The sequence below is a fragment of the Microtus oregoni genome, unplaced genomic scaffold (assembly GCF_018167655.1).
Source record: "Microtus oregoni isolate MIOR12 unplaced genomic scaffold, Mior012 000015F_ref0000493, whole genome shotgun sequence".
Taxonomy (NCBI): Eukaryota; Metazoa; Chordata; class Mammalia; order Rodentia; family Cricetidae; genus Microtus; species Microtus oregoni.
The window spans coordinates 1,228,881-1,243,392 of NW_024543074.1; the positions used below are offsets into that span (position 1 = coordinate 1,228,881).

The 14,512-nt window shown below is 47.3% G+C and overlaps 2 protein-coding genes and 1 non-coding gene across 3 annotated transcripts; all 3 read left to right on the forward strand.

Moving 5' to 3' along the window:
* Positions 1-806: 806 nt before the first annotated feature.
* Rpl23 (ribosomal protein L23) lies at positions 807-4,580 on the forward strand. The gene is made up of 5 exons (XM_041664966.1): positions 807-883; positions 1,358-1,441; positions 1,766-1,894; positions 4,226-4,339; positions 4,446-4,580. The coding sequence occupies exons 1-5, from the start codon at positions 871-873 to the stop codon at positions 4,526-4,528; spliced, it is 423 nt and encodes a 140-aa protein (XP_041520900.1). The 5' UTR covers positions 807-870; the 3' UTR covers positions 4,529-4,580.
* Positions 1,474-1,608, forward strand: LOC121457200. The gene has a single exon (XR_005975699.1). It is a non-coding gene; the product is annotated as a small nucleolar RNA SNORA21 (small nucleolar RNA).
* Positions 4,581-8,088: 3,508 nt separating the features above from the next.
* CUNH17orf98 (chromosome unknown C17orf98 homolog) lies at positions 8,089-12,496 on the forward strand. Its single transcript, XM_041664018.1, has 3 exons — positions 8,089-8,295; positions 11,346-11,445; positions 12,255-12,496. Exons 1-3 carry the CDS (start codon positions 8,089-8,091, stop codon positions 12,413-12,415), a joined length of 468 nt encoding a protein of 155 aa, XP_041519952.1. The 3' UTR covers positions 12,416-12,496.
* The last annotated feature ends 2,016 nt before the right edge of the window (positions 12,497-14,512 follow it).

The window sequence follows — 14,512 nt, forward strand, 5'->3', positions numbered from 1 at the left end:
CAAACGCAGTGGTCTGGCTGATGTGTCAAGCACCTTTATTCATGGAGAGGTCTTTCTGACCATGATTTTACATAACAAAAACACACACACAGACGACACAGAAATAAAAAGCAAAAAGGAATCCCCCCCCCTTTTTTTTTTCAATATTTTCTGGACAGCAAAGACAGCTAAGTCTACACAAAGAAACCCTGTTTCGAGAATCCGGGGGGGGGGGGGAGTATTCTTTCTTCACTTTGAAAAACAAAACAAATAGACTGTAATGGTACCAAACACACGGAGCGATTTGTAAGCGCTCCGCAGCCATTGTTCCACAACCTAATGAAACCATTCTGAGCTCGCTCTTTCCTCAGCTTTGTCTGTTCTTTGGGAACCCTGACAGAGCAATTCATTTTTATTTATGTAGCTATTTGTTCTGAAAAACGACCTCATTGGGTAACTCAGGCTAACGTCGAAATCGCGGAAATTATCCTGCCTGTTTCCCAACCCTGGGATTACCAGAGTGTACCACCACGCTCGATGAACGAATTATTTTTGAATTCCCGGTATCCGGAGACCTGCTTAGCAACGAAGCTCGAAAGAAGCGGTTGGGCCAATTAATAAAGACAAGAAACAATATCTCCACGCCTCCGGTTACTTCCGAGGGTGATGGAAAGGGAACCAAACTCATTTGTGCCTAAAAAATGAAACCACAGCTTGCAACTCCCTGATGCCGCGAAGAGGCCCCAGGGTTGTGCGTCATTTAGCTGCGACACGGCGGTAAGAGGCGGGTGTGAGCAGGTCCGGTCACGTGGATGACTGGGCGGGGCTTCCAGTTCATATCCCAGTGTCCCTTGTAATTACTTCCTTTTTGACTCTTTCCGGGCATTCAAGATGTCGAAGCGAGGTGAGCGTTCGGGTTTCGGGGGATCCGCTGGCATCCGCCGCTCGGGGCGCCCGGTCTCTGCTGTGGCGACAGCTCCGGGCGGCGGCGGTGCTTTGCCGTCCTTGGGCCGGAGAGGGAGAGGATGGGCGCCGCGGAGGCTTTAGAAAGCCCCGGGAGGAGGGCGGCCGAGTTGGGGCCTGAGCTGGCAGGAGCGGAGCGTGGGGCTGCACGGAGCCCATGAGGTCGCCCCGCGTACGGCTGCAGCAGTGACGTAGCCGTCCACCTGGTTGGGGCTGCTAATGCGATCCCGCGCCTTTCCCGAATGTAAAAGTTGAGGCGAGAATGGAATCGTTCCATCCCCTTCCCCTCGACAGGAGGATGGTAATATGGGAGGCAGCCGAGGATAGGCTAGTCTTGCATAGTTTGGGGTTGTGATGGGGACTAGGAGCCCTGGAAACAGTGGCCATTAAATCTTGTGTCTTTCCCTCCACACAGGACGTGGTGGGTCCTCCGGAGCGAAATTCCGGATATCCCTGGGTCTTCCGGTAGGAGCTGTGATCAACTGTGCTGACAATACAGGTGAGGCCTGGTGCTGTGCCCGGCGCGATACCCCCCTTTTAAAAGCACTCAGTGGGCCTTTTGCTAGTGACCCACTGAGCCGTCAAGAAGGGGCAGAGTGAAAACACCACTTTTGGGTGAAGTGACAACATGGTGTGTTGCTTACTTCAATCGGTGTTGTGACACGATACTTGTGAAAGACTGCTCGCCTGTCTAGTGAGTGAGGGACTTGGGAAGCATTTAGGACTCGCTTTTGTTTCTTTTGGCTTTTTGAGGCTGACTTACCTCATTGGCCCAAACTGGCAATGCTGCCGTCTTTGTTTACGTTTGTTTTATTTCCCGTAGGAGCCAAAAATTTGTATATCATCTCTGTGAAAGGAATCAAGGGACGGCTGAACAGACTTCCTGCTGCGGGTGTGGGCGACATGGTGATGGCCACGGTTAAGAAAGGCAAACCAGAGCTGAGAAAAAAGGGTGAGTGCTCAAAGCAGTTGGCATTCTCCGTGTGGCCAAAAACCTCTACGTGACATTAAGTTCATAGGCTGTTGATCAGTGCCTCTCCCTGCTGTTTGGGGACCTTTTGAGACGATGTTTTAAATGTTGAGCTGGGCCTCAGGATTGGGTTTACAGGCACGGGACCAACTGCTTTGGTTTATGGAACATCCTGTTGTTTTCCTAGGCAGGTTCTAGTGTAGGCTCACTGGCAAGGTTCATCCGTGCATATGGTCATACTGATGGGTGTGTTGGTGTGCACATGAGACAAGCACAGCTTTAAAGGCTCCTGTCACCACAGGCATGTTTCTTTTTGTGACAGCAATAAACAGGGAGTGATGGACAACCCTGAAAAGTGTTCCCATAGGTATGACTTAAAAAGCACAAGACTCCAAGCCCCCCCTCCCCCTTGAGCTGTCTGACTTTAGAGCTCTAGAATTTCATTGTAGACCTGGCTGGCTTTCATTCAACTCGGTTTTCCAGCTGCTGGATTTAAAAACACGTGCCACCAAATTAATGTTCTTTTTTTTTCCCAGGGAAGTTCTGCAGGATAGTACAGATATTCCATGTTGGGTTGTGATTATTGTATTATAGCAACACTGTACTGCCGGTGGCGGTGGTGTCACGTGCCTTATACAATTGCTCGAAGGCAGAGACAGCGGGTCTATGAGTTTGAGAACAGCATGGTCTATAGAGCAAGTTCCAGGACAGCTAGGACTACAGAAACCCTGTCTCACAAAAAACAGCCAGAAAAAAAATGAAAGGACACTTTTTTTGTTCCCCTTCATACTTAAGGGAATGGTGGGTGTATCTCCAAGGGCTGGTCCTCTTCTCAGAACACATCCAGGGTCTGGTTGGTGGCTCTGGAAGCTGTCAGGGAAGAGCAGAGCACATGCCCCTTACTTTGTGGGTCGGATGACAGCCAGATGTACTGTTGTCGGCACCACTGGTGGAGACACCTTTAGTTTCTGTCAGAGTTAAGAATCTCCAGTGCCTTTGTAGGTGGGTGTCAGGTGGGAGAAAGGTAGTCAGAATCTCTGTCTTTGGGAATTTAGTCCTATTCTGCACACAAAGATAGTACTTAGATTTGAAAGTGCAAGAAAGAGAGGGGGCTTTTAAAGAGATAACCTCGAGCTTAGTTCTAATTATACAGTAAAAATGGGAGCCAGGTTAGGTGGCAGAGGACTTCATTCCATCTGTTCTGGAGACTTAGGCAGAATGGTTCTGAGTTTCAGACTTGCATGGGCAACTCAATGCTAAGAACATTTGACCTGGTGTGCAAGGCCTTGATCCATTCTCTAACACAAAGCAGTTGGGGGCACAAGAAACCCAGCTTTTAGGCTTTGAAGAGATGGTGGTTCATATTATGTGTCCTGTCTGATGTCAGTAAGGTCCCAAAGTGATCTGGGTTTTTCCTTGTGTTGATGGACATTACCACATGGTGACTGCTCTATATAAATAAGTAATTAACAGGTGTTTAATGCCATTGTTTTCAGAGGTGGTTAATGGGCAGCCTGGGATAAGTCAAAGATCAAACTTTATAAGGACTTCATCACTAGGGAAAGTAACAGAATGAATGGCTTGTCATTTCTGTACACATAAAGTCTAAGAAAGCCGGGCGGTGGTGGCGCACGCCTTTAATCCCAGCACTCGGGAGGCAGAGGCAGGCGGATCTCTGTGAGTTCGAGACTAGCCTGGTCTACAAGAGCTAGTTCCAGGACAGGCTCCAAAACCACAGAGAAACCCCGTCTCGAAAAAACCAAAAAAAAAAAAAAAGTCTAAGAAAACATCCTGTCCTTAGTAAGGAGTAGTGTGCTGTCACTGCATGCTGGGCATCAGTTGGGAAGTTAGGGGTAACACATCAGACATAGTAACGGGTTCTCTGGGTATGTTAGCTGTGTAGACAAATACATTTTTACTGCCTGTACTTAATGTTTGAGGCTGTTGTGAAGGTTACAGGCATGTGGGCACGTCCACCACATCTGATGATGTGATGTGCTGTCAGTAGAGTCACTGCATCACCCTTGCACACAAGGCAAATGCTATCAACTGAGCCCTGACTTCCTGTGGTCCTAGCTTGCTAGATAAGAGAGAGGTGTAGTAGACAGTGCTTAAGTTTGTATTTTGGAATTATCCTTGGGAAGGAATACCTATTTCTGCACAAATATGATGGCTGTTAAAGGGTGGTGGGTTGCATTGAATCTTCGCCTTGCGGTAGGTGATGGGAACCTAGTGGTGAGAGACGTTCTGTGGAGAGGGCTGCATGCTAGGACTTCACCGGGTAATAACTGCTGCCCTGTTCTTCCTCCTTAGTCCATCCAGCCGTTGTAATTCGACAACGAAAGTCATATCGAAGAAAAGATGGGGTGTTTCTCTATTTTGAAGACAACGCAGGGGTCATAGTAAACAATAAAGGCGAGATGAAAGGTAGGAGGCAGTTCCCAGCATCGCCTGTGTCTTGGGCTGGGTGATTCACTGTTCTAGGAGCATCAACAGGGAGCCCTTTGTCTAACCTGTCTTCTGTTCTGTGCAGGTTCTGCTATCACGGGTCCAGTTGCAAAGGAGTGTGCAGACTTGTGGCCCAGGATTGCATCGAATGCAGGCAGCATTGCGTGACTCCGGTGCATTTGTAAAATAGATTCATTAAAAGGCTTTCTTGACACCTTCACCAATGCCAGCTTTGAGATGGAAACTGCTGAATGCCAACTCTGTGTGTGACCTTCACTTTTTTTTGGTTTTTCGAAACAGGGTTTCTCTGTACTTTATTTTTTTTTTTATTTTTTTTTATTTTTTATTTTTTTTTTTTATTGTTTTGTTTTTCAAGGCAGGGTTTCTCTGTAGCTTTGGAGCCTGTCCTTGAACTAGCTCTTGTAGCCCAGGCTGGCCTCAAACTCACAAAGATCCGCCTGCCTCTGCCTTCTGAGTGCTGGGATTAAAGGCTTGTGCCACCAACACATGACGGGACCTTCACTTTCTAACTTTTGTGAGGATTATCTTTAGAGGCTGGAGGTGGATCAGCTGTAAAGAGCACTGGCCCTTCTTCCAGAGGACACGGGTTCAAGTCTCAGCACCCACATGGTAGCTGTAACTCCAATTAAGAAAAAAGCCATTAACTTCAGGCCCCTTCTGGTATTAGACACACACATGGTGTGCAGGTGAACATGCAAGCAGAAACATGTGTATGTGAAATAAATTCTTTGTCTCTTGAGTCCCTAAAACAGAATGGTGCGTTGTGTCTCCTAACAGATGACCTATGGTGTGTACACTTCTGGTTAGTGCTTAGTGCTCTAGCACCCTGTAGGAGGCTATGCATTGGTGTATCGCCATGGGTGTCTGGATCCTTTGAACTGCAGTTAGAGTTGTGTGCTACCATGTGTGTGCTTGGAATTGAATCCTGAGTCCTGGAAGACCTGGTGCTACTGAGTCTTCTCTACACCTTGCCGTCCTCTTTTATTTATTTATTTTGATAGGACGGGGAAGTAGCCTAGGTGGTGGTGGCTTATGCCCTTAATCCCCATGCTGGGGAAGGAGATACAAAGTAAACAATAAAGGTTATAGTAAACAACTAGGCATTAGAGGCCAGCCTGGTGTCCAGAGCTAGTACCAGGACAGGCTCCAAAGCTACAGTGAGACCCTGTCTTGAAAAGGAAAAAATGGGGGCTGGAGAGATGGCTCAGAGGTTAAGAGCATTGCCTGCTCTTCCAAAGGTCCTGAGTTCAATTCCCAGCAACCACATGGTGGCTCACAACCATCTGTAATGGGGTTTGGTGCCCTCTTCTGGCCTGCAGCATACACACAGACAGAATATTGAATACATAATAAATAAATATAAAAAAAAAGAAAAGGAAAAAATGGGAAAGCAGTATCCATACAATGATGCAGGGTATTTTTCTGTATTTTTTGAGCTTGTCCTGGAACTAGCTATTAAATACCAGGCTGGCCTCATCTACCTGTTTAGCTTCCCAAGTGCTAAGATTTAAGGCATGCACCACAACTGCCTGGTGAGACTTGGGGGGGGGCAAACTCTTGGTATATGTAGCATGTTTTTGCTGGGGTTAAATACCATGCCCAGCCTAAAATTTTTCAGGTTAATTTTAGGGCTGTGGGTGTTAAGACTATCTACCATATTTGTACAGTGCCCTGCCCTTAGTTAGGCCTGAAGGTTAGTCAGCTCTTCAGAACTGTAGTTAACTATGGTTGCTGGGAACTGAAGTCAGGACCTCTGGAAGAGGAGGCAATACTCTTTCCACCTGCCTAGCCCTCCAGAGTGCTGGGATTAAAGGCAAGTGCCACCACTACCCAGCAACCAGCAATGTTCTTTTTTTTTTTTTTTGGTTTTTCAAGACAGGGTTTCTCTGTGGTTTTGGAGCCTGTCCTAGAACTAGCTCTTGTAGGCTGGTCTCGAACTCACAGAGATCCGCCTGCCTCTGCCTCCCATGTGCTGGGATTAAAGGCGTGTGCCACCACCGCCTGGCACCAGCAATGTTCTTGAATGCTGAGCCAACTCCAACCCCAAGTCAGCTATTTGCTCCATCCACTACCTCACTAGTGCTGGGATTATAGAACACGCCTACACCTGGCAAACCTTTTCCTCTAATGTTGGAAGATCATTTCTATACAACATTGAACAGAAAAGCCCTTAGCTGTTTTTTTTTTTAAGGCAGGGTTTCTCTCGTTTTTGGTGGTGCCTGTCCTGAAACTTTCTGTAGGCCAGGCTGGCCCTGAACTCACGGCCTGCCTCTGCCTCCCAAGTGCTAGAACTAAAGGCGTGTGCCACCACTGCCCGGCCTTAGCTGTGTTTTGTGCCTGGAATCTAGAAGAGGTAAAAGTGCAGTGAAAGGGCTGGAGTGTGCCATAGAGCGCTTCCCTGTCTGACACCATGGTTTCAATCCCCAGGAATACCCAAAAACCTTCCAACCTGCTTCAGCCAGAATGAATCTGCGGTAGGCAGGGTTGGAGTGGTGAGCAGAGGCATGTGTGCAAGGCAGTGCCGCTATTGTAGTAGGGCTTCATTTTTGGGGTGGGTGGTGAACTGGGGAAATGAGCAGCCCCTGTGTGTAATGGTTAGCGCTCTGGACTCTGAAGTCAGATCGAACTCGCAACCTGTTCCACTCAAACCGTGAAACCCAATATAAACGGGTTGCCTATGCATGCTTCAGCATTGTCAGGCATGTGTCACTACTTAATGTCTGGCAAAGAATTGCATGTCTTTTTTTTTTTTCTGTCTGGAAGACAAGAATTGGTTCCAAGTGTAACACATACCTGTAATCCCAACACTTGGGAGCTATCAAAAAATAAGGCTAGCCTGGGGTATCTAAGATGATTTAAAAAGTGGGATGAGAGAAACAAGGGCTCTGAGGGTCCTGCACAGAGGGTTAGAAAAAGTGAGTTGTGGTTTTTGGCTCTGCAACTACCTTGGGAACTGGGGGTTGGGAACGGGTCTATCTGAAGTAGCCCAGTCTAGTTGAGTTTGGCCTTGAGCACGTTGCAAATGTACGAGCCCCACTGGACTCTCAATTCCAGTACTCAGGAGACAGAGGCAGGCGGATCTCTGAATTCAAGACCAGCCTGGTCTACAGAGCGAGTTCAGGGACAGGCTCCAAAGCTACAGAGAAACCCTGTCTCGAAAAATAAATAAAAGCCTGGAGGCAATGGCTGGAGATGTTAAAGCCGCACTGCTTTGGAGGGGGACTAAGTTCCGTCACCACTTTTTTTTTTTTTTTTTTTTGCTTTGGTGTTTTGAGACAGGGTTCCTCTTTGTAGCCTTGGCTGTCCTGGAACGCTCTGTAGACCAGCCTGGCCTCAAAATCAGAAATCTGCCTGCTTCCACCTACCTCCCTAGAGCGGAGATCAAAGGCGTGCATCACCATCGCCTGGTCGGGCGCACCTACACTCATGCATATAAAATGTTTAAACACTTATGGATGTGAAGTGTGCGCGCAGAGGACTGGACACGCAGTACAGTCTGAAAGAGTGCTTGTCTAGCACATATGAGGCATGAAATCTTGGGTTAAATCCCAGCACCACAGTACGATGGGCGTGGTGGGGAACCTGAAATGTAGAACTATACGGTTGGTTCGTCTCAGAGAGGTCCTTGACATACGTAACAATGCGCAGTGAAATACCCATCCAGCGCTCTTTTCTCCTGAAAGCATTCAGAGGCTGTGGTGGTTGGGATGTCTTGTTTTTGTGAGTGTACTAAGCGACTCGAAAAGGGCTTTGTTTTGGATGGGGTGGCTGTGAGCACAATGGCCCAAGCCTACAGCCTATCGAGGCCCAAGGTGTGGTCCGCGATTCCACCGTACAACCCACAGCAGGACTACCACACTCGCCAGTACTTCCGGAGCCACGTGGTTCCGCCCATTTTGCGGAAAACTGATCAGGTGGGTTTGGGAGTATCCCGGAGGACCCCGAGACTTCTGGCAGCAAGTTTTTTTGGGGTTTGACCTTCGTGACCCAGGACTTTGAGGTTTCGCCCTTCCGTGACTCTGGGCCTCGCCCTGCAGGGCGCTGGGCACCTTTGAGGTCGGCACCCTGCGGCGGCTGTGCTGGTGAATTGGGGAGTGAAGGGGTACTGTGACGGAGGAATAGAGGTGTGAGCACGAGGTCCTTTCCATCCAGAACCCCATCCACAGTCTCATTTCTTGTTTCTGCAAGAGAGACGAGGGCACAAAGCCTGTCTGTCTCTCCCAACAAACAGGTGTCTTTGTGATGTCACAGCGGGCGCCTTAGAGTGATCACCATAGGTCCTTAAAACCCGAAGAAACTTCCATAGAGCTCTGTGAACCAAACAAAGGGGACTGTCTTAACCTGGCACCTCAGTCCCATACTGTCACAGTTGCAGGGTTAAGGCTGGCTCACAACACCTGTGAGCCCAAGTAAAGGGAGCCCCATTTCTGCAGACAGCCCTCTCCAGCAGTTTTTTGCCCAGGATTGTAGACCCTTAGGCTGTTGATTGACAGTTCCATTTCCTCCCAATGCTTAATTTTCTTTCTTTGTTTTTATTTATTTTATGTAGTCGCCCTGTCTCCCAGGCTGTCCTTGAACTGGGAGTGGGGCTGAGAATGTAGTTTAGGGGTACAGTACTTGCCTCACTTGTATGAGGTCCTGGATTGACCTCATTACTGCATCCCTTTCACCACCCCCATAGAAGGTAAAACCAGTGGCTGGGGGAGTGCAGGACTGCAGCCACATCGCCTGGCAGGCCTTCCGACACCGTTGCCTTAGTGTCGGCGTTGATTTCAGTGGTGTGAAGGCAAAAAGGACCTACCAGGCTGCACTTGGAAGAGATCGTGGGGATTTTTGTAGTCCTTAGCGTTGTGTGTGTCCATATGTGTACAGTGCCAGTACACAGACACACAATCTGTCTCTCTGTCCCTTGTATAGCATGAGCCGGAGGTGTGTATGTCTAACAATGTCAGTATATTTATTTATTTATTTATTTATTTATTTATTTATTGTTTTGGAGTCACAGTCTGGCTGTGTAGCCCAGGCTGGTCTCCAACTTGAAATCCTTTGTCCTCTGTGTCCTGAGTGCTGGGACTACAGGCCCATGCCACCTGACTTGAATTTTCTTTATTTAATTTTTTATTTTTATTTATTTATTATTATTTGTGGGGGTTCAAGAGAGCGTTTCTCTGTGTAGTCATTATAGCTGTCCTGGAACTTGTTCTGTAGACCAGGCTGACCTCAAACTCAAAGATCCACCTGGCTCTGCCTTCTTAAGTGCTGGGATTAAAGGTGTACACCAACAACAACTAGTTTATTTTTTACTCTTATTTTTGTTTATTTACTTGTTTTTGAGATAGGGTCTCACTATGGGTCTCTGGCTGGCCTGAAACTGGCTATATAGACCAGGCTGGCTTGGAACTCACAGATCCAGTCGTCTCTGCCTCCCAAGTGCTACTACATTCAGCTTCAAACACACACATGCTTACACACACACATACACACACAGAGACATATGCTTTTTTGCCTACACATATGTCTGTGCACCACTAGTGTGCCTGGTGCCCTTATAGGAAAGAATCGGGTGTTGGATGTCCTGTACTAGAGTTACAGACAGTTGTGAGCCTTCGTGTGGGGGCTGGGAATTGAACTGGGTCTTCAGGAGGAGCCTCTAGTGCTCTTAACCACTGAGTCATCTCTCCAGTTCTGCCTCCAACTTTCTTTTAAGGCAGAGTTTCGTGTAATTAGACTGGTATCTAAGTCATTCTGCAGCTCAGTTGCTGCTGAACTTCTGATCCTCTTGTTTCTACCTCCTAAGTGTCAGAGTTCACGCACTATCATACTCAAGCTTTTGTTTAATTTTTATTGTATGTTTGTTTGTTCGCTTGTTTTTTGAGATGGTCTCATACTTAGTAGGCCAGGCTGGCCTAGAATTCACTATGTAGCCAAGCTTCAAACTCGAAGCCTCCCAAGAGCTGCCAAGTTGCCACATGCCCGCCCGTTATAACTAAAGTTATATCTGTGCTGGGTTTTTTTTTTTAAAGATTTATTATGTATTCAGTGTTCTGCCTGCATGTTATCCTTGCAGGTTAGAAGAGGGCACTAAAGCTCATTACAGATGGTTGTGAGCCACCATGTGGTTGCTGGGAATTGAACTCATGACCTTTGGAAGAGCAGGCAATGCTCTTGGCCACTGAGCCATCTCTCCAGCCCCCTGTGCTGGGTATTTTTATTTGAATAAAGATGTAAGAAAATCAGGTGGTAAAAAAAAAAAAAAAGAAAAAAGAAAATCAGGTGGTGGTGGCACACACCTTTAGTCCCAGCACTCAGGAGGCAGAAGCTGACGGATCTCTCTGAGTTCAAGGCCAGCCTGGTGTACTGAACCAGCCCAAGGACAGGTTCCAAAGCTACATAGAAAAACCCTGTCTTGAGAAAACAAACAAACAAACAAACAAAAAACCAAGATATTTGAATTGGATGAGGTGGTACGCGCACTTGGGGGACGTTCAGGTGAGGGTCAGGATGTCAAGGTCATCCTCAATAGCTTTAAGGCTTCCTCTGACCTACGGGAGTCCCTAGCATTGAGGAAAAAACCCACCACCAACAACGTGTAACAAAACAGTAACAAAATGTGTATTTAGCCTTTATTATAGTAGGTCTTTTATCTAAAGCAAGTCATGGAAATCTCATGGCCGCTTTCCAGTTGGTCACTAATGATAAATACTGAGGGCAGGAGCTCAGCAATTGGCCCGTGAGCACACAGCTTGCTGGTAGCAGAGCTGGACTTAGGACCTACAGTCTAACGTCGGAGCCCTTACCTGTTGGTCACACTGCTGACTCTGCAGATTGTTAGTGCGTTTACATTTAATGTGTCCCCCAGTTCCTTCTGGCCCTCTTTGCCCTTCCCCAGTGAAGCCCCAGGAAGTTTGCACCTCACCCAACAGAAACCCCAACTGACAATCTTCTCTTTCCTCTTCATTTCCAGGATCGTGGCGGTACAGGAAGGGATGGCTGGATAGTGGATTATTTCCACATTTTCGGTCAAGGACAGAGATATCTGAACAGGAGAAACTGGGGAGGGGCAGGCAAGTGTCATCTCATGTGATCCCGTCATGGAAAACGTGTTCCCGAGAGGTTAGAGAAGCAGGTACAGAGAGGCCAAGAGGGTCAAGGACTGTATCCTCCTGGCTTTCCTCTCCATACATGAGCAAATAGTGTTCAGTGTACCTGCTATTCATTCCTGGAGCAGTTACTGTGTGTTAGGTACCTGTCACCCTCATTTTATCCCATGGCACAATTCAGACACAGTGTATGATTTTAAACCGACTTGCTAAGAAGGGCTGAGATGGCGGTTCAGTTTCCCTCCATCCACTCTACATCCTGTGTGCGTGTGCATGTGTGTGTGTGTGCGTTGCATGTGTGCATGTGCGTGTGTGCAGTGATCGCCCCTACAGGCACTTAGGCTCCCTGAGCATGCTCAGTTTAGCAGCTGCGGGATGAGGAAGATTAACTTTTTCTGGCATCTTTTTCCTTCATCTTTGGGCTCAAGATTACCATAAAGTCCTCTGCGTCATGTGATCAAATGGATCCATTTATTTTCTCCAGATGGGACAGAGGCGAGGTTAAAATCCTTACAGCTCCTGGGAGCCAAGTCCAGGCCCAGCACATACCATTCATTCATTCTCAGTTCTCATGTAAACTCACTTGGGGCAGGGTTTGATTTCTAGGATACCTCTGTCTCCCCCGACCGCACTGTTGGTTTCTTTCAAGGGGCTCAGAGCCTCTGGGAAGGAGGCCTCCAGCTGTGGGGGTAGGGATCAGTGACTCACTGGGTTTAAGTGGGGAAGGCGAGAGGGTACTGTCTGCACGCTCAATCACTCTTCTCTTTCCCAAGGGCATTCCCTCCAGCAGGTGAGTGGACATGACTACTACAATGCCAATCTGAAGCCCATAATGACGGGCTTAAACGGCCGATTCGGCTACCGCAGGAACACTCCAGCCCTCCGTCAGCGCACGTCAGTGTTTGGAGAAGTCACTCCATTCCCTGTCTTCTGAAGATGTTGCTTTACAGTATTTGACATGAATCTCCAAGACAGATGTTTAGATGAGCTGTCAATGCTATTCTATATTTTTTAAACATGCATTTGTGTCTCCAGGTGTGTTCTTTCTTCTCTGGGGTAGAAGGCGGGAACAAGTTGGTTTCTATACACTCAGCTTCACCTTTGGAGGGGAGAGGATCAAGGGAGCCTCTGTTTCCTTCTAGGCTGGGGTGATGAGACGGGCCCATATTTGTCCATCCTCCCTTGGCAGGGACAGGGATTAAACCTGTGGTCTAGTGCATGGAAACACCAGCATTCTGCCACTGACCAGCCTCTCTAGCTAGCACTAGGTACTACGAGCTCAATCCTCAACAAAACACTGCTCCAGGTACCAGTAGGCTCCTAGGTCAGAAGCTGGGAAGGGAGCTGTGCTTGAAAAACTGAGTTAGATTCCCAGCACCTACAGGGTAGAAAGAGGGTACTGACTTGTTGCACAAATAATAAAAATCCAGAGATAGATATAGGGGTTCCAGCTGAAGATCAGAGAACATCAGTAATCCTCAGACTCCACACTCTACTGAGTCCCTGTCTCTTCCCCTTTATATTCCTCTCTCTGCTCAGCCAAATTACTCTCTACCTCCTTAGGGCTAGGATTAAAGTTGTGTGAGCCCAAGTACTGGGATCACCCTTGTGTGATCTCTGTTTCTCTCTCTCTCTCTCTTTTTTTTTTTAAGATTTATTTATTTATTTATTTATTATGTGTACAGCATTCCTTCCACGTGTGCCCGCAGGCCAGAAGGGGGCACCGGGTCTCATTATAGATAGCTGTGAGCCACCATGTGGTTGCTGGGAATTGACTCAGGACCTCTGGAAGAGCAGTTAGTGCTCTTAACCACTGAGCCATTTCTTCAGCCCCCTCTCTGTTTCTCTTTTAGACAAATTCAGTCTTGCGTAGCCCAGGGTGGCCTTGAACTCACAGAGATCTGTCGCCTAGGTCTCCAGTGTCCTGGGATTAAAGGTGTGTGCTACCAGTCCCTGGCCTATATGGCTGACTAGTGTGGCTGCTATGCCCTCTGATCTTCAGGCAAGCTTTATTTATTAAAACACAAATAATTTACCCCATACTGACTGCCACAAATTGTTCTCTGGGTACTCCCTGTGCTCCGTGGCAGGTGTATGCCCATATGCATACATGTGCTCAAACACAAGAGACATAGAGAAAACAAACCCAAATAAACAAAGGCAAAAATACACAAGGAATCGGTTGTGGACCCCTAGCTGGATGTGGTGACACACACTTGTAATCCCAATACTTAGGAGCTGGAAATGGGAAGACCCACACAACTAGGAAGCCAGACTAGGTTACATAGTGGGAGTGGGTTCCAGACCAACAAGGACTATAGACAGACCCTGTATCAAGTGTCAAAATAATAAATGATTTCCCTGATTTATTTTTATCCCCTCTAAAAAAACAAACAAAACACATCCATAGCTTTTGTTTTGTTTTGTTTTGAAGACAGGGCCTATCCTGGAACTAGCTCCTGTAGACTACTAGGCTGGCCTCTAACTCACAGAGATCCACCTGCCTCTGCTTCCAAGGGCTGGAATTAAACGCGTGCGCCATCACTGCCTGGCAACAAAATCCTAACATTTTAAGTGGGCCTCGGTGTTTTGTCTCTAATCCCAGCTAGCCAAGAGGCTGAGACAGATGGACACAGGGTCAAGTCTAAACTGGCCACATAGAGAGACTTTAAAGAAAAAAAGTCCAGGGACATAGGAATATAGCTAGATGATAAGAGCATAAACAATTTAGTTAGCATTTTTGAAACCTTAAGTTCAATTCTTAGTTCTAAAACATAAACAAAAAACCCCAACATCATACACACATCTCCTTCCTACACACAGCTCATTAGAGTAGCAGGGAGCGCGATGACATCGGGGATACTTACTCGCCCAAATCACAGGATTTTCTGTTCACGATGTCCATTTCCTTTTCAACCAGTTGTCATTCTTTTTTGTTCCCACCATGATTCTTGGTGGCCAAGCAAAGCCAAAGCAGAAGATAAACACAGGCTTGAGAGGCTTGAGAACACAGAGCTCTCCAGGGCATCAG